The 25865-nt window shown below is 44.1% G+C and overlaps 1 protein-coding gene across 2 annotated transcripts in view; it reads left to right on the forward strand.

Moving 5' to 3' along the window:
- The first annotated feature begins 821 nt into the window (after positions 1-821).
- ABL1 (ABL proto-oncogene 1, non-receptor tyrosine kinase) overlaps positions 822-25865 on the forward strand; it is a 118301-nt gene continuing 93257 nt past the window's right edge. For both annotated transcript variants that reach the window (XM_033122466.1, XM_033122467.1), the window contains exon 1: positions 822-2234. In XM_033122466.1, the coding sequence (XP_032978357.1) occupies positions 2099-2234 (136 nt within the window). In that variant the 5' untranslated portion in view covers positions 822-2098. The remainder of the gene's footprint in view (positions 2235-25865) is intronic.

The following is a 25865-nucleotide window of genomic DNA, read 5'->3' on the forward strand; positions in this document are numbered from 1 at the left end:
AGGTGCTTTAACAAATGCTGTTTCTCTAAAGAGAGGCTCCTGATGCCCCAAAGAAACAATGAATTCTTTAGCAATATGTCGGATGCTTTCCAGTCATTTATTTCTCGCTAGTTCTAACGTTTATGCTTCTTGGGAAGAGGTGGAAATTTGGGGTCAGGGAGTGGGCACCAAATACCTTGGTCTCCAGCGGCGAGCTAAATTTTCTCCCTTAAAAGAGGCTCAAGGAAGTAATCCAACTCCGGTTCTGAGAAAGTCCAATCCGCAGTTTTCCCCTTGCTTTGGCTCCTCGCGGGTCTTACCCGCGCAGTGGAGACATTGGCCAACCCTATGCAAGGCCGGCGAGAGTCCACCGGCTCCCAGGAGGGCGGGACCGAAGCTCAGGAACCGGGAGCAGAGGGTAAGACGTCTCGGTGCTCACGGACAGTGGCGCGCACCACCGGACCACAACTCCCGGCATGTCCTGTGGGCTACGCCGAAAGCAGTTGGCTGGGAGCTGTAGCCCTCCTGCCCTCATCAGCCAATAGGACTCAGGCGAGAGACCTGACCCGGATTCTCGGGGACCAATGGTAGTACAGGGGAGGCGGGTGCTGCCTCACTACTCACCTTGCACTCGGAAAGACCACATTTAAAAGGTCGTCTGGGGCCAGGTTCTGGCGGGCAGGCAGACTAAAGCGGGAAGGCCCGGCTGCGTCCCTAAAAGCGGTGTCAGGAGGGTCCCGGTCTTCGCGAGGCGCGCTGCGGACGTCGCCGGGGGCGGGACCAGGGGCGAGCCTGGCCTCGTTGTGGAGCGGCTCGTATCCATCATGGCGTCGCGGGGGTCGGTGTTCGTCCCTGAGCAGCGCTGGAGCCGGAGCCGGTTCCCGGGTCTTGCGGCTGAGGGAGCCCCTCCGTTGTCCACGGCCCCTAGCTGCGGGGGGAGGCTGGGTCCTGCGGCGAAGCTCGAGGGATGTGACTGCCTGGCGGCGGCGGCGACGTCCGGGGCCGGGGAGGGGTGTCTCGGGCAGAGACCCCCGGGCTCGGGGCAGCTGAGGCGGCCGGGCTCCTCCTCCCCCCTCCGCCGCCTCCCGCTTTCGGAGCCGCGAGAGCCCTTCGTCCCTTACAGCCCCGCCCCGGCTCTGGGACCCTGGGGGTGGTCTCTGTTTCCCCCAGACCTGGGACACCCGGTTTCCTGAGGCGTGAAGGAGCGTCGCCCCCGAGTAAAGTCAGCCGACCGTGCCGCGCCCCGGCAGCCTCCCTCTTACCTTCGAGCCGCCCCTCTCTCCGACTCCCGGCCCCAAGTTTGGCCTCGGAGCCCCCCATTCAAATCCCCTCCCTGCTGTCAAGTGGGCTCCCCTTCCCCCCAGGTTGCTCCGGGGAACCTCAAATGCCCTGACTTCTCCCAATGTCACCTACGGCCCCCCTGCTCTCAGCCCTGCCAAAACTTTAATGCAAAGGAAAAGTCTGGACTCGTTTCACAGGCCTTTAAAAAGCGGACTTAAAAGTTGCTGGCCATGCATTCCTTTTCGTCCGAGTCGAGGGCAAACTCGCGCTGAAGCCTGGGTGGACCCGTGTGCTTTTCCGGAGAGCAGGCTAAGAGGAGCAGGAGCGGCAGCTAGTTCGCAGGAGGAATTTGTCGGAAGATGAAGAAAGTAGGGGGTGGGTGACTTCCACAGGAAAAGTTCTGGAAAAGCATCCAAAGCCGATCAACATTTTCTTTATGTGGGGGAGTCAAAATGACTTGAGTATTACTGACCCTTTCACAGCACCCCCTGTGAACATTCCTGTTTAGGTTTTTCTCCTCGAAAGGAAAGAAATTGTTATTCAGCCAGTAAAAGACACGTAAAATCAAGAAACTTTTGGGTAGCTTTGCAATTACATTACTTCAAATTGCTAAACTGCCAAAACTAATCGGAACTCCTGTTTACATATGTCGGCCTAAAAACTGCTTCCTTCGGTTATGGAAGGTGTGTTTTTTGGGATTGACCTCAGTTACTGACTTGTGGAGATGCAGTGAATGTGAAATCCCACATAAACGTATATACAGTTGTCCTCCCAAGCTCGCTGATCATTCTGAAAGATCTTGAACCCTCTTCTGGAAAGGGGTGCCTATCCTTACTTTATGGGGCAACAGCCTGGAAAAGTTCTTGGGGACCAAAGAAGGCCAAGTTTGCCTGCCCTGCACTTTATCAAAGGAGCAGGGAAGAAGGAATCGGCAAGGCATGGGGGTCCACACTGCAATGTATTTGTGGAACATGGTGAGTGCTTTTCAAGCTTTCTGGTCACATTCTGCCTTCCGTGTTCAGCTCTAGGAATGCATAAGGAACTTGAGCAACAGCGCTTGTGTCGGTTCCTTCCAGGTCTTCTTAAAACTTCTGTTACTGTGGTTATCTCTTAGTTTCTTTGTAGAAGAAAAAGTTACTTGGTGACTTGCACGGCTTTATTCAATTTTTTTTGAATTGCTTATTTCTTGCCGGATTCCCCTTCTGACTGTTGACCTTGGACAAGCCATTTTACGACTCCAGTTTCCTGAGGGGTTGGACTTAAGTGATTTCCCCAGGATCCATAGTGCGTGATTCTGTTCTAACATGAGACATGGGCTCTTCCCCAGGCGCATGGATCCTCTACTACTTTATGCACAGAGAACCTTTATCATGTCCTTAAACTCCTAAAGCTTAAGAGCCAGAGATCCTAGTTGACACTAATATCCTTGACCGTTTCAATCATAAGAAAGATTTGAAAACACTCACTTTGCAGCTAAGTGGGAAAAATCAAGTGGGGAGGCAGCATTCCTCATGAATGAGGGTACCCCACCTGGAGATATTTTACCTTATGCAAGTGATACTCCTTTCCCCATGGATGGAGCTTTCCTCCTCTCTCCCCGTTTTAGATGACATTTGGGGCAAGAAAGGTCGTCTGACATTTTTATGAACATAGTTGGCACTTGAATTCTGACAGTGTGTGTTATACTATCACTTCCAGTAATTCTGTGTGAAGTTTTCAAGCTAACGGCCAACTTAGACCAACGTCTATACCAGCTGGCTGTGAACCAGTTAATTAGGGTTTCCTTTGTATTGTTGCAGCCTGACATTTTTCAGACTGGGTGCTTTATGTTAAAATATTGGTTGAGCCCGCCCACCCTATAAGCAAATGTAAGATGTGTGCAAGTGGCATATACTTTGAAATTCAGTCACAAATACCTCTTAACAGTGGTTGACTACAATAAACAAAGGTCTCTGTTCAGTGAACTGGCATTTGACAGTGGAGGTTTGACTTTCTTACAGAAAAATATTCACCTCATGTAAATAATCTGGGTACTTGGATTTTATTTTAAAACTTTAAAACTTTTAGTTGTATTTTAGCATTGGTTTTAGACAGGCAGTTACGGTAATGTGTTATGTTCTGGTGCTTCCCAAATTCAGCATTTATAAAGTGAATTATTTACATTTTTATCTATTAGGTTGGTGCAAAAGTAATTGCGGTTTAAAAGGTTAAAGAGGGGCCGGCTGGGTGGCTCAGGCAGTTAGAGCTCCATGCTCCTAACTCCGAAGGCTGCCAGTTCGATTCCCACATGGGCCAGTGGGCTCTCAACCACAAGGTTGCCAGTTCAATTCCTTGAATCCTGCAAGGGATGGTGGGCTCCGCCCCCTGCAACTAAGATTGAACACAGCACCTTGAGCTGAGCTGCCCTGAGCTCCCGGATGGCTCATTTGGTTGGAGCGCATCCTCTCAACCACAAGGTTGCCGGTTCGACTCCCGCAAGGGATGGTACTGGACTTGGAGCTGAGCTACGCCCTCCACAACTAAGATTGAAAGGACAACAACTTGACTTGGAAAAAAATGCTGGAAGTACACACTGTTCCTCAATAAAGTCCTGTTCCCCTTCCCCAATAAAATTTAAAAAAAAGGTTAAAGATAACTGCAAAAACCGCGATTACTTTTGCACCAACCTAATAGTTGTGCTCACAGAGGCTTAGATAGTAAAAATTAGTACAGACTTTCTGGAGAGCTCTGGCCAAACATACCAGAATTTAAAATGTGCATCCCAATGACCCAGTAATCTCACTTCTAGGAAACTGTCCTGGTATAGAATCATGTAGTCTCCTAGATGTCCCGATACCCCTCCGGCGGTCCAGGGTTAAAACTGTTTGCACATTAATGCAATACTAAGATGTTATTTGCACTTTTTGCACTAAGGTGTAGAAGTAATGCAGGTTGCATAGCATGAATCAGGGCTGTAGTCCATAACTATATTGGTAGCCATTGTATTCATGCCAGGTACTCATAGTAAAAAATAATAACACTAGTTTAAAAAATTTGGTTTTCACTTAAGAATGTGATTGATGAAGCAGCAAATATTGTTAATTTTATTAACTATTGACCCTTGTGTATATGTCTTTTTAATATATTCTGTGGGATGAAATGGGAAGTACTCATAAAGCATGTCTGTTGTGTACGGAGGTGTGATGGCCGTTTCCAGGAAGAGCACTGGGACAGTTGTGTGAGTTGCAAGCTGAACTAGCTGCTTTTCTCATGGATTATCATTTTTACTTGAAATTATGACGAAACTGCAAACCACAAATTATTGTTATTAACACTAAAAGATGTATAAAGGAGTCTTTCAAAGAAAACATTTAGTAGTATCTGTTGCCAATGATAAAATTTTAGCTTTCCAGTGAAAATTAGAATTTTGGAAAACTTGTATCTGCTACTATGATGCAGAGATTGGTGGTAATATTTACAAATGTGGTATTTTGATATCTTATAATGAAATGTATTCTTTGGAAGATCGACTTAATTCAGTGAGTCAATAGTTTCTAAATGATCAACATGATATGGAATCACACACAGGTAAAATATCCATTCAAGGTGCAAGATGGGCCGATGGCTTTTAATGTGACACAATACGAAAGATCATTGATACAGTTTTAGATTCTATATGACAACTAACTTTGAAGAAACTACCATTAAAAACAAAAAACCAAAAAACCAAAAAAAAATAAACTATCACTTACCAAGTTTTGGTGTAGCTTCAGAGAGGAATAACTACAATGACCTAAAAACAGGGTAAAACAATTATTTTCCAGTAATAATAAAAATGTTTAATTTTAAATGAACATTTAAATAGGGGACCTCAGTAATTTTTAAGAGTGTCAAAGACATCCTGAAATTTAAAAAGTTTGAGAACTGCTGCTATAGAAAGTATATCGGAAGGCACATGAGGATGTCTGTTGTTGGCATACTATAAGGTACTGACACCGAAAGATGTCCAGGTGGTGGGTAAGTGGAAAAAAGCAGTTTGGAGATCAGTCTGCTTGGTATGGCCTCCTATTTGTAAAATAAAAATTACCTGTTTATTTGTCCATGCACAGAAAAAAGTGTGGAAGGAATTAGACTGAAGTAGTTGTTATCTCGAGGAAATTGGGATTTAGGTGGAATAGGAGAAAACTTTCACATTTTACTTTGTATTTGTGATATTCCAGATTTCTTTCACAACAAATTTGTTATTTTGTAATACAAAAAACACAAAGATTTAAAAACGGAATATATGGCAGCCCAATCAAATAGTCACTTCTTTGCAGCACCTTTTTATGAACGAATTTGCTTAAGTCCTGTTTTACTGTAGACAAACTCTTCAATTTCTTTGGACCTTGGACATTCTTTTATAAGGGAACATGAACATGGTCTTACTTTGGGTTATAAATTGTTCTTGATCTTTCATAGGCTGATCTTTCTAGAGTTGGTTAATATCCATATAGGTTGGATTAAAAAAAAACTTGCAGTTGTAACTTCCAGTGTTGGACCAGACATGAATCTGGAAGCCAGGAGTAATGTTGGGTGGGGGCGGTGGTGAATCTGAAAGGAGTGGGCACGTAGCAGCTTTTGGCTGGATCACTCAGGGTCAGAGGGCTAGTCATCGGTAGGGCGAAGGAGGAAACCCTGATGTCATTTCATGTGCCATATGTTCCTTCCAAATTTTAGTGGGTTGACTAAGAAATTTCACATTTAGGAGAACTGGTAAAACAGGATTGAAAACATTCGCTAGGAAACCTCTTTTTCTTAGTGTTCCTTTCTTTCTTCAACAAGTGCTTGTTGAGCACACACTATGTACCTGGTAGTGTTTCAGTCGTTGGTGATACATTAGTGACCAAAAACATATTCCTGCCCTCCTAAAACTTAAATTCTGGTGGGAGGAGACAGACCATAAATAAGCTAAATAAGTAAAACATAGAGTATTTTAGGGGGTAGTAGGTGTTGAGGAGAAAAATAACATAGTACATGGGATAGGAAGTGTTGGGGGGGGTGGCTAGAGAGGCCCCACTGAGAAGGTGGCATTTGAGTAAAGACCTGAAGGAGGGAGGTGAGAGAATGAGCGATGGAAATAATGGGGTGAAAACATTTCAGGCGGAGAGAATCAGGGTGCAAAGGTTGCTTAGCATGTTCAAGGATAAGTCCAGAGTAGCTGGAGCAGAGCGAGCAAAAGGAGGTAAAGTGAAGGGGATGGAGGGGAAATGACTGGAGAAGAAGGGGCCTTGAGAGCCATTGCAAGGATTTCGCCCTTTACTCACGTAGTTTGGGGAGCCTTTGGAAAATTTTGAGGGAGGACTCATAGGACCTGATTTATGCTTTAATAAAATCTCTTTGGCTTCTGTGTTGTGAAGGAGAGCCAAGGAGGAAGCAGGGATTCCACTCGGGGCTGGTCGTGCTGGTCTAGATGAGAAGGATGGTGGCAGTGGTGAAGGGCTCAGATTCTGTGACATCTGAAGGCACAGCTGACTAGATTTGCACTTGGATTAGATGTGAAATGTGGCATGTGAGAGAGGTCAGAGTGACTTCAAGGTTATTGGACTGAATAACTGGAAAAATGGAGTTGCCTTTTACTGAAATGTAGACTAGAGGAGCAGGTTTGGGGAGGTGCGGGGGGCGGGGTGGGGAGAGCAAGAGCTTCTTTGGGGGCATGCTGCATTTAAGATTCCCATTAGGCATCTAGGTGGGTAAGTCAAGTATGCAGCTGAGTCTAGAAGCTGGAACTCAGGGAAGTGACGTGGGCTGGACTGAGCCTGCGAGGCACCAGGTTATGTAGGTGGCGGTTACAGCTGGGAGAACGGGTAATGTCCCCAAGGGAGACGTCTTCATGTATGTGTCGTGTATATTAAGGGGACATTCAGTAGTTTATGAAATTAAGGCTTTATATTTTTATATAGGATTAATTTGAATCTTTTTTGGGTGCGTACAATTCAAATTTTGCATGGGAATGATTTTAACTCATCTTTAAGTTTTAAATCCTGTTTCTCTGGATTTTTTTTCCTAAATCAAAAAGTTGCATATTTTACACAGACACACACACAGACACACTCTCACATACACACAGGAATATTACTCAGCAATAAAAAATAATGAAATGTTGCTGTTTGTGGCAACATGGATGGACCTAGAGGGCACTATGCTGAGTGAAATAGAGAAATACAAATACTGTGTGATTTCGCTTATATGTGGAATCTAAAAACAAAACAAACAACTCCCGGATTTATCCTGGTTTTGAATAGATTCAGCATAAACCACTGTACTTTCTATGTCTGCGATATCATGTTCATGGTTTTATTGGTGATTCTGCAACATCCTGAATTGCCAAGAATGTCTCTGGTGGATGTATAGATTTAAATATTTTTAAAGCCTTTTATATACCTTTTTTTGGGGTGTAGGGGGGATCAGTGGTGTCTACAGGATAGACATTCCTGTTTTTCAGTAGAGAAAGCTGTGGTTCTTGTTGGAAAAGTAGTGCTTTTAGGATTACATGGCTAATTCGTTGTGGAGCTGGGGTTGAAATCAAGTGTTTCTTGACAGCTTGAGTATCTCTTCTAGCGAGTACATTACCTTTTGAATATAGATGAATGCCTTTTGAAAATCGTCACGACATTGAAATGAGGGGGTTTAGATGTACAATTTATTTCATCAAATTTTATTTTTTTCACGATTTTGTGGAGCACATTTTTGATATTCTATTGACTATTCTCACCCTTTGGTGGTTGGGTATTTGGGGATGGTAAATGTGTTAACAAGCATACCTTATTTATGCTTTTATAATTTATAATTCAATTCTTAAATGAATTTAGTTTTGTAATTAAAAATTTTAAAGGCATAAATTTTCCTGCAAGCCTTGTGGCCACTTTTAAAATTTATTTTTAAGTTAAATTTAATCATTTTGAATAGATCATACATTTTCTGCTTTAAACTACAAGACTGCATTATAAATGTTCTGAGAAGCTTGCTTCCATCCCAGCACCTCTGTCCTTTTTATTCCACTACTGCCTCTGGGAAGCCAATTTTATTAGTTTCTTTTTTATCATTCCAGTGTTTCTGGTTTTCTTTTTGCAAATATAAGCACATATATATTTATTATATAAAAGATAGCATACAATATATACTGTTCTGTACTTTTCTTGTTTTTCACTCAGTATATCCTCAGGATCTCTCCATATTGGAATATAGATATTTTCCTGTTTCTCATGGCTGCATTGTATCCCATTATCTTGGAAGTATCATTGGTTTTTCAGCTCGTCCCCTATTTCTGGGCATTGGGTATTTCCAGTCTTTAGGTATTACACACAATGCTGCAAGAATAACCTTCTGTCTCTCATCTCAACTTGTGCAGGTGTAGCTGTGAGAGAGATTCCTGAGAGTGAGAGAGCTGGGCTAACGGGTCAGTGCATTAGCAGGTTAATAGTAGTAGATAGCTAGGTATTAATACAGATACTCTAATGGCAGGTGTTGCTCCCATACTCCCTTCCGTCAGGCTTGTACTAGTTTATACTCCCATCGCTAGTGCTGTGCACCAGAGTGCCTGTATCCACAAAGCCTAACAAGAGAATGTGTTGTCAAAATTTGGGACTTTTACCAAACTGATAAATAATAACTTAGTATGGTGTTAATTAGTAGCTCTCTTATGAGTGAGGTTGAGCGTTTTTAATGTGCGTAAGGGGTATCTTTATCTTTCTGGGAACCATCTCACCAGGTTCTTCGAGTGCCAGATACTTAAATAGGCAACTGTGCAATGCCAGGTTGGTTGCCCATGTAGCATCTGCTACCCTCGGCCCCTTTGCCCTGTGAATCTCAAGGAACAGCCCCATCCCAGGCTCCAGAGGAGCCCTGATTAGGTGGTTTGCAGCCCTGGCTCTACTTTAGAATCTCCTCAGGAGCTTACAAAGACTTGTGTCCAGGTTCCACCCCTAGAGGTTGATTTAACTGGTCTGAGGAGATGCCTGAGCCTCGGTTTTTTGTTTTGCTGTGTAATAATGGGAAACTTCATTCAAAAGGAAGATCGCAAGGGTGCAGGGACCTAGGGCAGAGGGGATGGACTGTTCCAACAGGGAGAGTGCTCTGACCTTAAGGTCTGCAAGTGTCTCCTTGTTTTGTTTCGTAGTTTGTTTTTAAATCTCCGGGTGATTCTGACAGGCAGCCAGGACTGAACATCACAGGGCTAAGCCAATCACAGGCATCTTACACCGACCCAGTGTGAGGGAAATCAAGGCCTTTTCTTGCCTGGTGTTGAGCGTGGGACAGTCTTTGCTTCTGGTACCAGCATAAGCCATGAGGGTAGCTGGCCTCAGGCTGGAGATGAAATGCTGGGGAGGGGTGGGGCAGGAGGATGGGGACTGTGGGGCTGCTGTCACCTCTGGACTTCCAATTAGGTGACATTATCCTTATTGTTTAAGCCATTTTGATTTGGGGTCACTATTACTTGTGCTACCAGTGTTTCCACTAAAAAAGTAATACTCATACATTTTAACCTGATCAGTCTTTGCCTCTTTCCATTTTTTGAAGAAAAATGACAGGTTCCATTGACTAATGATACTATAGTTCGTTGTATTTGTTTTGCTCTTTAGTTTTCATGCCACTTTCACACTTGATTATTTTGTAAAATTGGCAAAATCCTGTTTTATGCAGATATCCTTACCTCTCCCACCACAGTATACTGTTTATATCCCCAGGGTATATTGTTAGAGCTCCCCTGTGATAACATCACCTGTTAGAGGTAATACGCTATTTGTACTGCCTCAGAGACCCCCAGGTGGTGGTGTGGCCTGGCCCCTGCCTCTGCTAGGGGATGGGGCCTTCCTGCTGTTCCTAGGTCTCGCCTGTTCCTGCACATGGCACCTCGAGCTAAGCTCCGGGCTGTGTTTACAGACCACAGGACCTATGGTTTAAGGCGCTTTTACATTGCAGACTGCTTTGCCAGGAAGCCACGGGCAGGTTGTAAGCCAGGGAAGTGCCGGTGCTGGTTCTTGCTGCCCAAGGAGCAAAGACTGGTGAAAAACTAAGCTCACTTCCAGTGTCTTCCTTGAAGCCCGCTTCTGACAGCTATTTGCCTGACTGTTCAGGTAGCCTTGACCTCAGAACACCGTCCATTCTTGAGAAATGATGGTTGATTAGGAGGAAAATCAAAAAATAAGTCCCAGTGCAAAGACGCTCCTATCTCAAGATGCGTTCAGAACATTGCCTAAGAGGGAAAGAAATGTCGTATGAAAGTGTTTGTCTTTCAGTTGCCTTTCCTCACCGAGGCTGATGATAATAACAGGTAACATTTGGTTAGTGCTTTCTGTATTCAGTGCTTTCTCTATCCCATTATTTTTAATATAAAGTTATTTACTACAACAATTTCAAGTATTTTTAATAAGGAAAAACAGAACTAACAGTTGATCGTTATTAGCGTATCTGGAAGGTTTGTTTGAGGTCGTTGCTGGGATGAGGCCGTTTGTGTGGATGAACGTGAGCGCGTGGAAGTGTTAGAACGTGGTATTGTGAGCAGTAGTGACAGTGATTATGCCCCCCCCCCATTCAAAGCAAAATCTATTGTGTGCTGGATACAGTGTAAGGAAAATGTTTCTTTCTTAGAGAAATGTGTCTTTTTTGATGATTTAGGAGGCTTTCAAAAATGTAGCAGTGAAAATAGAGCTCTTGATATACAGAAAAGTGTATTTCTTATGGGATTTGTTAGCAATAAGCCAAGCCCACTGTGCAGCTTTATGTGACTTTGGCTCGGCCCTGACGTGTGACGTCTAATGAGTCGTACCGTCCTTGGTATTGTCTGATTCATGATCGTGCCCTTGTCAGTGAACTAAGGGCATAATGTTTTCAGATGTTTTTGAGGGCTTTTTAAGAAAACATTTAATTAAAATGTGGGTATAATGGAGAAAGCCTTCAGGAAAGACAATGAATATTATTTTTAAAATAACTACATTGTTTTTTATGAAAACAACATACATTTCTATGAATTATTTAATCAAGGAAGATTTGATTCAGAAATTAATTTGAGGTTCAAGCAACATGATCAGTGCTACTTTAATTCCTGTTCAACTTAAAATTAATCCTCTCCTCGTCAAGGTGATACATAAAGAAAATGGGGGTGTCCTAAGAGCAATTTTCAGGGTGCATTTGGGTTACAATGTTTCCAAATTATGAAGTCAGGATTACGGGATGGGTTTTATAAGTTGATGAAACCCTAGTGTGACTTTCTTTCTGTGCAAGTCTACCTGATTGCTGTGTAAGAATGTGTACTCATGACGTTGATGCGTCCAGGATTGGTAACTTAGACCCTTTAATTGAATTGTTTATTTGAATTGGCTTGTGGAAGAGTCATCAGTAAATTCATAGTGAATTGCGTAACTAATGGCCACAAACACACAGTCTGAAGAGCCCCGTCCTTGCCCTTGGGATGTCCTTGAATTGCCAGGCTGGAAAGGACCACTTCTCTGTGCGAGGAACAGATCTCCCAAGCTCAGCAGTTGGCTGCTCTGCCCAGAGAGCTTGTTGTGGGGCTGCCCAGCACCCACAGAAGCCACGGCGGATGCGAGGGGGACGGGGGAGAGCGGGAATACCAGTTACCCCGCTGGAGTGTCTGTTTTGGCCGAGACCTGTGGGTTACAACAGGAGAGGGGCAAGACCACACCTGTCCTCAGGCATTTACAACCCAGTATGGAGAAAAACAGGAGTGAGGTAAGAAAAGTACAGGGATCAGGGGAAGGACTGGTTATGAAGTGCATAATAAAATAATAAGCCAGGATAGAAAAAGAAAAATGTAGTGAAAGGATGAGGGCCTCGGGGAAGGCTGGTGGGTTCGTTGGAATTGCTGGTGCCACAGCTACTTGCTCCTGCGTAGCCCCAGTGCCGTGGGGTTGTGTCACGCCTGGCCCAGACCTTCTCTGGTGGGGAACCCTGTGCCCTTTCCAGACCAGTCGTCAAGAGGGAGGAACCCGGCCATTTGTCCCACAGTGCTCGTCCTTCATTGGGGTACAAGGCTCATTCCTCGGCCCCCTAAGGTTACAGTGTCATTTATATACGTTGACTGGTTGTCCCTGGTTTTGGCTGAACTGAAAGGATTCATGTGTGAAGAGCACTCGTACAGTTTCCTCCTTACCTTACGTGCACCAGCTGTGGTGGGTGTCCTTTAGAGGATGTCCGCTGATGGGACACACGTGGCTTTGCAGTCATTAAGCCCAGTGCAGTGTGCGCTCCTGACACACGGATGGATGACTGGATTGGAAACTGTTTCTCTCCTGGCTGGAAGGCAAGGCCCATGTCAACAAAAGGACTCCCATATCTTCTAAGTGCATTATGAAAACTGGAGGCAGTGACCTAATTTCACAGGTGATGGGTTGCATGTAAATAACCCATTTTAGACACCAGGTATTGTCACACATTCCCTGCCTGTTATAGCTGCTATTTGAGTGCTTTCTCAGTGCCGGGCTCTATGCAGAGCCCTTGATATATTATTTTTAAAAGTTACCAAATAATGCCAGAGCCTTCATTCTAAAATGCAATCTAAGTTTGGGTTCTGTAGCTTAAAACACTCTGGTAGTTCCCATTATGTAGAGAAACAGTCTCTATTTTTGAATCCTTAGCCCTACAAAATTTTTGAGCAAGCAAATCGTGTATATGTGTGTGTGTGTGTGTGTGTATATATATATATATATATATATAAATTTCCTGTAGAAGGAAAATAAAAATCAAACAAATAAATAATAAGCCCTCTATCCCTCCTTATTTCTCCTCTCTTCCCATCTGACATATATGACTTCTGGTAGGAAATTTTCCATTTCACTCCCAGAATGAGGGGAAAATGACTTTCACATTTAGGTTTCTCATTCCGAAGTTTTTTCCCCAGATTTCAGCCTGAATTCTTTTGATAACAGACCTCAACTCTTGTTCTCTGAAATGCATATGGGAAAATGTTTGTCAGTGTTGAAATGGGGTATTTTTGATCTTACGGAACTCCAGAATTGTCTGATTATTAACTTCCTACTTGTTTGATTGTAGTTAAAGTTCTGTTTTTAAAAGAGTAGAATGTATTCTCAGCAAACTGAAGACGAGATAAAGAAAGTGGACCTGGAAAAGTAAGGCTTGGCAGTGTGGTAGTATATTAAACCAAGCCTTCCAGAAACGAAAGTACACACTGTAGAATGAATAGGAGTTCTTTTGTCCCTTGACAATTTCCTGCTTCTGTGTCTGCCTCCTAATCAAGCAGGGAGGTAGGGGTGACGTTACAAGCCTGGTTTTCTCTGACTTCAGATCCCAGCTTACCACTCCCGGCAGTGTGATGGCGGCATTGACTCAGTAGGTTTCCTTGAACACGTCCTCTGTGCTGCACGCTGTGTTTGGTGCTGGCAGCACAGTAAGTCTTTCTCATCTTTCTGAGTCTCTGATTTCTGATTTGCAAGATGGGAATCATAGTACTTACTTTCATTGTACAACTGATTGTATAAGGAGAGAATTAAATGAGATAATGAATTAAAAATTGTCTAACAGTGCCTGCCGCTTGGTTTGCCCCTAACAAATAGTAAGTGTTGCTGCTCTTGTATATACTTCTAGAATAGTATACCTGTCAGTGATGAGGAGCAGGGCAAAAAGGACGAAAGCAGAGGAAGGTTAAGGAATAAACTTGAGGAGGAACACTGTTGTGGGAGCAGTTTGCCTGCCACAGGGTTGTACATGTTGGTAATTAAGGATTATCTGTAAAACCCATGGGTTACATCTGAACATATGATGACACTGCAGTACAACTCTTCAAGAATTTTTTTTTTTTAATTGGGGAATATTGGGGAACAGTATGTTTCTCCAGGGCCCATCAGCTCCAAGTCAAGTTGTTGTCCTTCAATCTAGTTGTGGAGGGCGCAGCTCAGCTCCAAGTCCAGTCGCTATTTTCAATCTAGTGGGCAGGGGCCCAGCCCACCATCCCTTGCGGGGATTGAACCGGCAACCTTGTTGAGAGCTTGCACTCTAACCAACTGAGCCATCCGGCCGCACCATCTTCAAGAAAATTCTTGAGAAAATTCCTGTTTGAGCTGTAAACCCTTTCATGGAAAGGTATTTCCTATTGGAGGATGTGAGCTGTAGAGACCTTTCCATCCCGGCCACAGGAGATCAGCACTTCTGAGGAGTTTCCCTGAGGATTCTCTCGCTTGCTGTCTGGGCCTTCGGGCCATTCTTGCTGTGGGAGGCAGCGTCCTTTGGCCAGACAGCTGCTCTTCTTTCCCTCCTGTGATTGACTGTTTCTTCAGGACAAAGTTATCTCATCTTTAAATCTACTGCTTCTTGGTTAGCACACTTCATTTTTTCGGCTCTTCTCAAAGTCTGCATAGGTTTTTTTTATGATTTTGTATGGGAAATGGATTCGTGAAGCACAGTTTGCTGTGTGATACAGTGTGGTTAGTTTGCAAGAGGTAAGCTCTGAGGTTTGTAAGGGTGTGTGGCCATCACCCCAACCTAGAATTACACAGGAAAGCAAACTTTTCATTTTCCCTGGTCAGAAGAATTCACTGTATGGACAAGCCTAAGGCATTTACTGGGCTACCGGAGTAGGTCCTTTTTTTTTTTCTTCTTTTTTTTCTTTATTGGGTTGTGACGGATAATTCTCCTCATGACTTTCTGGGAATCTGTCAATTTAAAGGAATTTATTATGCTGTGCCGGTTGTTTGGAGATTGGTTTTCCAGGCCCTTGCTTTCAGTCTCTTCTCATAGGTCATTTAGCTGAGGTACTTTTCACCAGCGTCTTCACTAGCCATAGGATGAAGAGAACAGGCACATTTCTTTGAGGCACTTTCCATGTAGGAGCATTTTTTGACTCATAGTTCTTACCTTCGTGTTTAATTATGTAGTGAAACTGGGCTGACCCAAATGTCTTTGGAGAATTTTTTCAGTTCAAAATAATTTCTTTTATTTATTTTATTATTTCATTCTCTTTTGTTACTGTGCTAGTGCTGATTTAGTAGGAAAAGATACAGAATAAACTGTAAATAAAACTTAGATTTGTGGAACCACCACCGACCACAACAGGATACAAAATCGTTCCAGAATCCCAATAACCTTCCTCATGCTATTATCCCTTTGCAGTCACACCCTTTGTACCCCTGTCCCCTGGCAGTCATGATCTGCTCTCATCGTTACATTTTGTCTTTTTGAGAATGTCACTAAATGGAACCATCTAGTATTTAACTTTTTAAGACTGGCTTTTTTCAGTGAGCATCACATCTTTGAGGTCCATCCAGGTGCTGCATCTGACAAGTTTGTTCCTTTGTGTTGCTGAGTAGTATTCAGTTGTATGGATATTGTTTTAAGTTGTTTATTCATTTGTCTATTGAAGGACATTGGGATGTTTCCAGTTATTGATGATGATAGAGTTGTTATAAACCTTTGCATATAGTCTTGTGTGAACATAAATTTCAATTCACTAAGCATGTTAGTTTCCTATGGCTACTGTAACAGATTACCACAAACTGGGTGGCTTAGAACAATGGAAATCTATTCCTCCCTGTTCTGGAAGCTAGAAATCTGAAATTATATCACCGGGCTGAAGTCATGGTGGCAGCAGGACCTTGCTCCCCAAAGACTCTAGGGAAGAGCTACTCCTTGTGTCTCCAGCTTCTGGAGGCCATCAGCGTACTTTTGCCTGTGACCCACTTCCTCGAATCTCTCCAACCTCTCGCTTCCATCGTTACTCTCTTCCTCCTGTTTTGTAGTCAAATCTCCCCCTCAGGCTCCTCTTATAAGGACACTTATCATTACATTTAGGGCCTACCAGAATAATCTTACCTCAAGATCCTTAACTTAGTGAGACCCCTTTCTGCCACGTAAGGTGGCATTACCAGGTTCCAGGGGCAGGTTGCGTAGATCTCTTGGGGGGCCTTTTTCCAGCCTTCCACACGTGGGTAAAAACCTAGGCATGTTTCTTACTGGGTCATACGATAAGTGTACATTTCATTTTATAAAAAATTGCCCAACTGTTCTGTTCTGTAGAGTGACTGTCCTTTTCCGTCCCTACCCGTACCCTCACATGGCAGAACTCCTAGCACCCTTGCCAGAACTTAGTATTGTCAGTTTTTTTTTATTTTAGCTATTCTAGTGGGTACTTCATCATGATTTTAATTTGCATTTCCCTGATGGTTAGTGAGTTTGAGCATCTTTTCATGTGAAAACTTTATGCCTTTTAATTTCCCTTTTTTATGAAGTCTCAGGAAGAAAAGAATGAACTGGATCATAGCAGAATAGTGCCAAACAGCATTGTTATACAGTATAGGAGAACAGTACATTCCATTTTATCTTTCAGATTTCTTTGTAAAGTTTTGTCTGAGTTATGATATGCTTGATTCTAATTTAAGAGGTCACTGCTCTGTACCTTTATAATGAGTAATACAATATCTATATTGTGCGGACTCTCTTCCAAATTATCTTTTTAAATGGGAGGTCTTTAACAAGCTCCACCTTGACCATGACCCCAAGCGCGAGACGGGTGTGTCTTTTCGCTGCTATCAGGCTGCAGCTCACGTTGGTTTGATGAGGCTGTAGATCACTTTTAGGGACTTTTAACCATCATCGAGACGAGATTTTAAGCACTAACCATTTATTTGCTCTTGAATCAGTGATTTATAGTAATAAATTGTGCAACAAAAATGGTTTTTTGGTGTTTGGTTAAGTCCAACACAGTGTCGTCTGTTGTTTGAATTCTTGTGGAATCAGGAGGGGTAATTACATGAATGATGATGGGATGAATGATTATCTGAGAATTAAAGATCTCTGTACAAAACGGAATAGCAGAGTTGAATAAATGAACTGATACAGAATAAATGACATGTCTTTATAGTGTTGTGTTATTCTAATTGTGCTGCTTTTAATATGACATTTTAGCTTTAAGATAAATATTATAGTCCCAGGTGTCAGTCTGTGAAACTGAAGAGCCATTATGTAAAATGCTCATGGCTCAGAAAATGGGATTACATGGTATTTCCTTGCTAACCTACCAGAATCTACTCCGTCCAAAGATTATAGGTATTTACATTTTTGGTCTGCTTGGTTGCTGTTAGCAGTATGGGCTTTAGAGTATGGCAACTTGATCAAATATCCACTGTTTATAAATACCATATTTTGCCATGTATAATGCACACTTTTTGGCCCAAATTTGTAAGGGAAAAATAAGGATGTGCATTATACATGGGTAGTACTAATTCTGTATCTATATAAGTGTCATTTCTTTTATTTATGCTTACGGGTTAAAAGTGTAACTCTAGAAATCAATAACGATATCCGTATACAAAGTAATACCATGGAATACGATCATCGGTTTTGTTGAACTTAAGACGAACTTGGTTGGCCTTCTATGATGCGTAAGTATCGTAAATGTGTTACTGGTACATAAAATTTCTTGTGCCTTGTGTCTGTTCTTGTGTTTTGTAATTATTTGTTACATAAAATTTCTTGTACCATAATATGTTAAAAAAATAAATCCTAAAGTTCCTTTATAATACAAAAAACAACTAACTACATGTAAACAAATAAAAACTTGAATTAAAAAATTAAAACAAAAGATTTTTTCCCCCTGAAAATTTCGGTCAAAAACGTGGGTGCCCGTTATACTTAGGAGGACATTATACACGGCAAAATATCGTATTTGCTTCTAGCTCTTGTCCTGATCCATAAAACCATGTGACCTTGGAGAAGGCACTTAGCTGATAGGATAAAACTGAGCCTCAGTTTCCCCATCTGTCAAATGGGGATGATGATAGATATATTCTTTCTTTGCTCCCTCCCAGGGTGGTGGGAGACTGAGATGAACTGAGGTCTGTGAAACAGGTTGGGAAACTATAAAACGCTTTATGAATGTACAGGACTATTATTATTTCATGAAATTCTTCATTTGTCTTCACAATTTGAGATATAAGATCTCTATTCGAGTGCTAATGGTTGAAGAGGTTTTTCTCACTTAAAATTTTGCCAAGTAAAATTATATCCTTAGAGGTTGGCTGGTAAAGGCTTTTTCATTATTGACTTTTCAACTTCTTCTAAGTTTTGACAATTGAATAGTGGGGATAAGTTAAGGAGGGAAAAATCCTGTCCCTAACGTGTTCTTTTTTCTGTTAAGCTACTTTTTTGGTGGGATTAGGATGATTTGTGGAGGCAAAGTGTTGATAGTTAGGGGAGAGGGTTTGTCTTTTGTTGCAAATGTTTAGAAACATGCAAAACACAATCATATGATATTTAAGAATACATACATGGTATCATCCTGTACGCGTCCTTTGAGACTTGTTTTAGTCAACGTTGTCTTTAGGATTTAGCTGTGTTGATGCGTGTAGGTCCAGGTTCTCATTTTAAGTGCTGTATAGTGTTCTGTTCTGTGATTAAACCATAGATTATCCATTCTCCCATTTATGGCTGGTGAGGTAGTTCCCGCCTTTTCCACGATTACAAGCAGTGCTGCAGTGACTGACCCTTCCTGCGTCTCCTGTGCACACGTGTGGCAGTTTCTCCAGGGCGATGGATTGGGCAGGCTGGGCTGGGCTTTGCTGTGGTAATAAACAGCCCCCAACTCGCAGCCATTTACCCAGGAAGTTTATTTTTTGTGGATGTGGTTGCGGGGTGCTCTGCCCCACATAACTTCTTAGGGGCCCAGACTGATGGAGGCCCCGGCATCTTTTGGCTGCACAACTGGAACGTGTAGCCTCCTAGACACCAAGGGGGGGCAAGCAAGCAGCGAGCATTGGGCACTGACTGAGTCTTAAGTTCTCCAGCCAGGAAGGGACCCGTGGCCACTTCCTGTTACATCCCCGTCCAGTACAAGGTACAAGGTCGACAAGGTCTCACCTCCCTGCAGGAGGCCTAGGCAGTGCCGTCTTTGTGTGCTCCGGAGAGGGAAGGACCCCCAGCTGTTGGTGAGCGCCAGCAGTGCCCACCAAAGACCACACCTGGAGTGTGGCTCTGCGCTGTGTACTCTGCGCTGGTACACGCCGTGGGCAGCTGCTCCTCAGGCCCCCAACACGTGAGCAGCCAGGTCTCCCCCAAATTTGTTCATTGTCTTCAGTTGTGGCTTGATTGTGGATCATGGACTTTAAAAAAAAATAAAGCAGAAGGTGGAGACTAGGACCTTATGTCTTAGGATTTGTAATTCAGTTTAAGTCCTTATTTTTAAACATCTAGAACGGATTTTCAGCTCGTCAGTGTTCAGTTACAGAAAAAAGAACCCACTGTAGCTCATTTTTATGGGAAGGGATTTATTAGAGAGTACTGTATAGTTAACAGAGTCATTGGGAGGGCTGAAAAAGCAGGTTCTAGGGTGAGCTTCGTGAATGATTCCCAAGGCCACCCCACAGACCTGGCCCACAGAGGAAGCTGCAGCCTCTCGGTCACTCAGAGGGGGCCAGCTCTAGACCCACCGCCACAATCAAGAACATTATGTTCCTTCTCAGAGAGGACGATGACCCTCCAGAGGGGAACCACCACTGACCAGATAGTTCCGCCACGAAGCACCCAGGTTCTGACGTCAGGCAGACCTCGGTGTGAATCCTGTCTCTGCTCCTTACTTGGTAGCAGAGCAAACAAGATGTCCACCCATGAAGCTAATGCCTGAGCCCAGGACCCTTCATTCTGCCCCGGAAAACCAGACACTTCCACAGCTGGGCTTGCCCCCGCAACGGCAGAAGCAGCAGACGTGTGCGCTGCCTCACACCTGCTTTCCACATCTCTGTGACTGTATCTCATGGATGAAACCTGAATCTCAAACCCTCACGCAAGGAAGGCGGCGAAGCGTCGGTGGCTCCTTTCCAGCCTCTGCAGTATCAAGAGGACGCTGGGAGGAGGGTGGAACGGATACCGGGCATCAGCCCCCCGTATTCCCCTCGCATTCTTACCCCGGCAGTAAATGCATGCGTAGAATTTAGGGAGTCTTTGACCCCTGGAATTTTATGTATACTTTTGTGAATTTACACAAGAACATTTTTCTTCGAAAGGAGCCTGTGCTTCCATTAGATTCTCAGAGAGGACGATGACCCTCCAGAGGGTAACCACCGCTGACCAGATAGTTCCGCCATGAAGCACCCAGATTCTGACGTCAGGCAGATGTCGGTTTGAATCCTGTCTCTGCTCCTTACTTGGTATGAGACCTTGGACATGTTATTTCACTTCTCTTAAGTCTTAGTTTTCTCATCTTTAAAGTGGGGGTGTTAGTAACTATCTCATAGGGTTGTTATGAGGGTGAAGTATGGAGTGCATGTATAGTGAATGCCTGGTATATTGGCTAGCCCAGAATGAATAACCAATAACTAGTAGTTGCATTCATTCATTCATTCATTCATTCACTCATTCATTCTTCCGAAGAAGGTGGCCAACATGAAAATTATGGTGTCCTGCTGCCTCTGTTAAGAATTACTACCTGGTGGGTGGCCAGTTATCTCAGTTGGTTAGAGCGTGGTGCTGATAGCGCCAAGGTTGCAGGTTCGATCTCCACATGGGCCACTGTGAGCTGCGCCCTCCTTAAAAATAAATAAATAAAATAATAATAATAATACCACCTGGTACCTCCTATATGTGATATCTAATTAAACTTAAGAGGATATCACTTCTTCTGCTCCTGTTGCATCCTGTGTTTACCACTCAGTGTGGTGTTTGTCACACTTTTGTACTTGCCTCTCTGTTCCTCCCTCTTAAATGTCTTCAGCGCAGAGAGGGTGTGTGCCTATTACATCGCAGATGTTCAGTAAATAAGAACTGAATGAGTGAGTAACGAATGGCTAAGCACCCTGGGCGTGTTTTTAGCTTGGAGAAGAGGAGACTAAGGGAAGACGTGTTAGCTGTCTGAAAACATTTAAAGAACTGTCATGTACAAGGGAATTGGTCTCACTCTGCACTGCCGTGGGAGGCAGCGTTAGTAGCAGTGTGTGGAAGGCCCAAAGTAAGGCCTGTTGGAGCTCAGCGTGCAAAGGGCGTCCAGACTAGGACAGTCCAGCATAGGACGGGTGTCGGAAGGCAGTGGTTAGTCTGTCACTGGGCATTTGCAAGAGGGCAGGATATAAGGATGGCATTCAAACCGTGGGACACTCCTAACACTCTCAGGACTCGTTGGACTGAATGAACTAGGGAGTAAGTACATGCACTAGATGTTAGTAATTATTACCTGGTCAGAGAGAGGAGATACCTTAGGAATACTTCGGCTGGGATATTCAGGGGTGTACGTGGGTTATGGCGAGAAGGACATGTTTGGGCTATTTTAGAGATGACCTCGAGGCCAAGCCAAAGATTTTGGAGATATTTGGTGGGCTTGTGACCTATAGATAGTTCCCAGTGGATGTTTGTGCTATGAAAGTATCCCCAGGACTTAGAACAGTTCTTGGCACGTAGTAGATGTTCAGTGAATACGCACTGAAGGAATTCGTTAAAAGCACAGAGCTATGATTTAGCAAAATTAATCTGTAATCTGAGTTTAGATTGGGAGTGGAAGGGAGGATACCTAAGGAGGAGGTAAGGGGAGAACTTGAAGAAAGGGAGATGACACCAAGAGCCATCTTGGATGTGGGATCGACTGGGCTGGTCACGTGGGCAGAGGGGGGGAAGAGAGAAAGATGGTTCCATGAACTTAAGTCTGGTGACCAGAAATGGGAGAGACATTCACGGAAATCGGGTGGTTCTTGTAGTTGACACAGAAGAAGGTGATGCTTTTGGTTCCGACATGCTTCCGTACCGGCGTTGGGTTAGCAGCTTCCCCCGCCCCAGTGGTGTGTATCTGTGTGTCACTCACTCATCACTTACTTGCGTGTCATTCATGGTTCTCCCCATGACTTGGACGTCTAGGTCTTTGGAGCGAATCAGCCGTAACGATAGAATAACTGCCTGGTGGGGCTTATTTCCTGTGCGTGCAGCAAGACACCCCTTCACATGGCTTTCCTGTAACGTGTTGGCTATAATAACAGTGTGTGAATTAGGAGACCCTTTGGATCCATTCTTGCTTTTCCCATGTTGGACAAAGCAAAGCTCTGTTTTCTTGAGACTTTGCCACAGGCCCTGACGCTCCTTTTCCTGGGTTTGGGGGGCTTGTGACTCATGGTGGTGTGCTCCGTGTGAGGGGCCTCTGCTCGAATGCTGCTCTCCCTGGTCTCCAAGGATCCGGGCTGTGACCTCCAATCCGTAGACATCTGCTCAGGCTGTGAAGGTGGTGACCGAGGAGGACGACGACGCTCGCCAGGACCTGAGCCTCTCAGGAGCTTCCTTGTGCCGGATGGACACTCTTCAGTGTCGCGGATAAGTTTTTGTCAGAACACAGAAAAGCGTTGATTGCATTTCTCATTCGTAAAACAATGGCTTGTGAGAACCGTAGCTGTCCCGTATGTGAGCCATTTCGTATTTCACGGGAAGCACATCTCTGAGCAAAGGGGCAGCGACTTTTCTAACGGAGAAGGCGGGTTTCTCGATGCCAAGATCAACAAATGTGCGCTGTTTCCTGCCGCAGCCGCTTCCAAAGTCACACTGACTGAGCAAAGCCGCCGAATCGGGGAGGTGTTGTGTTCTCTCACGTCCCTTTCTCCTTGACTTTTGCCAAACTGAGTTAGCGCGAATGTTTTCCCATTCAGTTTGCCTCCTGGAGTTAGCTGCTTCTCGGGCTTTCTGCATTGCATGGGTGTTTTAATTAATTATTTGGTCAAATGAAAGATAGACATGCACCCCAGATTCTCCACACACTATTGATTGCAGCAGTCTTCCAATTTCAAATTAGTTAGTTCAGTGAGTCACTTAATTCTTCACGACTTGTAAAACGTTTTACGTCTTCAAACGCAACACGGGTGGTGCCTTTATCAGCTGTTTTTTAGCAATGCTATAAATGGAAGTTTTTCTCTTCTAAGCCATGGAAATAACAGTTCACTCTAACATTTTCTCTTCACCTTTGGGATTATCTCGACAGTGTCTGAGGCAACCCGATAGTGACTTGCCAAAAACCAGAAGGTAGGGCCTGTGGGAGTTGAGGGGAAAGGACTGTTTCTATTGTTGCTACTTGCCAGATGTCTTCGGATGTCTAAAAGAAACTTTTGTGCACACGGTGCCAGCCTGCTGCTGCCCTTTGCAGCGTCAGCACTGGCTGGCTGCGCTCTGCTGCGTGATAACGGATTTGCATCCGCTTTGGCTTGACTGTAAGAAGGTTTAGAGATGCGTGTGTCTGCGAGTGTTTCAGGAGGAAATAAAAGCAGCGCCTTGCCTTGCGCTTGTGATTATGGAATTTGGGCATTCTGAGTCTTCCTGGCCCTCAGCCTGGGCACAGCCGGGCTCCCTTGGTGCCACCTATTGTCCTTTCAACACAGTTGTACCCCGGGGAGGGGGCAGCCCTGAACAGTGGATGGAAAGGGAGACTCGGGCCATTTTATTCTGCAGAATTCTCTTCTGACCCTGTGAGAAGGCAGTTTGGAGCCCTGTTAGAAGCTTGCTTTATAAATGAAGAAACTGAGGCTGGCCTGAATGTACATTGTCAGAACTCGGTGAGAACAAGTTGTTCTAAGACAGGCTCTGAGATCACCCCACTTGGGAAGGGCTCACTGATCCGGGCGGAGAACGCCAGATGGGGGGAAGTGGACAGGCCCTGCTTTCCTGTTGGGAATCTAAATTTTGTACAAAAAACGACGGGAGCTTGAGTAAGATTCTGAGAACATTAAGAAGCTCTGGCCCCTCCAAGACACCCCCAAGCACTGTCTCTTCTCCCCCAGGAGTTTCACATCCGTTCCCTTAGTTGGACAAGTGGACTAACATGGTTAGGGATTGAAGGGATGTTGCTGGCCTTACTTAGGTGATTCGCTCCCTACGTCGAGGGCCTGCTCTGAGCTGCGCCCTGCTGGGGGCTTGACAAGCTCCCTCCCTCTCCCTGTGCAGAGCGGCTAAGAGTTTGCGCCCAGGAGTCAGACAGACCTGGGATGCAGTTCTGTCTTTACTAGCTATCCTAACGAGATCTAGCTCGTTATTTCAGTCCAAATCACAACTGTTTCATTGGGCGTGGGAGGTTAACTAAGAGAGTGTTACCTTGTTTATCAGAGGGAGGCCGATAAGATGCCCTTGGAAGGTTCTCCCGTGGAGGCCAGGGGGCACCGTGCGACCGTTGCCTTGTGCTGCAGTCATTGCGGAGCGCGCGCTGTGTCTGGGATTCTCCCAGGGGCCTGCATACAGTCTCTTGCTTAGTCCTCCCATGGCCCCCCAGGCCCAGCATTCTCAGCCACTCTTCTCAGCCACCTGAATTGTGGGAGAGCTGGCATTGGAGCCCAAGAAGGTGTGCCCCCGGCCATGTTGCAGCTGTGTAGCCTCCACCATTTAACCTGCTGAAATGCGGTCATCTTACGTGGGGGTCACGGAGCGATCGGGGTTAACTTTGCGTTGTCTTGCCAGCAGGTCCGGGTGCTGCTGGGATGTCCTTTCACCGTAACAGTAGCTGTGTTTGGGCTCCCCCTCCGTAAAGCCAGTCCTTTAGTGTGGGGCCGTACACTGTAAGAACTGGACCGCTGTTGTCAGCTACGAGTCCTGTTCTCTCGGGTTTGTAATGGAAGCTACCATCCGGTAACAAGAGATCTTTGTTCCTGCATTTCTGTCTGTTCTCTTAACATAGGCCCTTCCACATCTGACAAATGTCAGGGGTTCTGGAAAGCAGGAAATATTCTGATCTTTTCCAAGTGGCTGCATAACTGATCCTTGTAAAAAGACCTGAGAATATTAGGAAATGACTTTTCTGCTCAAATGTTGGGATAATAAACCCTTATTATATGGCTTCTCTACTTTTTAAAGAAGAAATTTCTCTTAGAAATTTTGGAGGGGCTAAATTTATTTGTTTCCCCTTTTTGGGACCATTCATGGTCTTTGGCATATATTTCAAAGCTGATAATTGACTTCTGGTTGGGAAAGTGGCATCTGTCCTTTCTCCAACCTGCCAGTCCCGAAGCCTGTCACAGCCCTGTCTCTTTTCTTTGTGAAGGAAAGGTCTTTCTTTTGAAGCATTATTAGGACTAGAAGAACAAAGTCTAGGAATGCTGAAATACCCTGTTTTAAGCAACTCCACCCCTTTTAAAATTTATTGTTAGGCGTTCTCGAATAAAAAGCCATTGACCATGGTCAAGCCTTGAGAGCAGCGGCTTTCACACTCTCCCTCGCACTCATTGCCATTGCACTGCTGCGATACGATCAGGAGACTCACCAGTTAACATTATTTTTCCTCTGAAATCATTTAAATCTTTATTTAGTGGACAATCCAGCCATTTCTTCAAATTTCTTTCTTTTTTTCTAGTATATGTAAAAGTTAAAATTTTTTCCACAAATGAAAAAATGATTTTACATTTCTCTATAAAAGAAATAAATGCTCATTACGAAAAAGCGAAATTCAGAAGTGTAGAAAGGGATAACAGAGAAAGTATAAACCTCCCACAATTCCACTTCTTAGAGATAATTGCTGTTTATTTTGTGGAAACCTTTCAGATTTATTTTTCTGCTCATAGCCACACCCCTCTTACACAGAAGGGTTCATATTAGATATGCTGTTTTTGTTCATTTGCTTGAAAAAAAACCCTTAATAATATATTGTAAACATTTTTCTATGCCACTGCATGTAGAGC

Source organism: Rhinolophus ferrumequinum, chromosome 12 (assembly GCF_004115265.2).
Source record: "Rhinolophus ferrumequinum isolate MPI-CBG mRhiFer1 chromosome 12, mRhiFer1_v1.p, whole genome shotgun sequence".
Classification (NCBI taxonomy): domain Eukaryota; kingdom Metazoa; phylum Chordata; class Mammalia; order Chiroptera; family Rhinolophidae; genus Rhinolophus; species Rhinolophus ferrumequinum.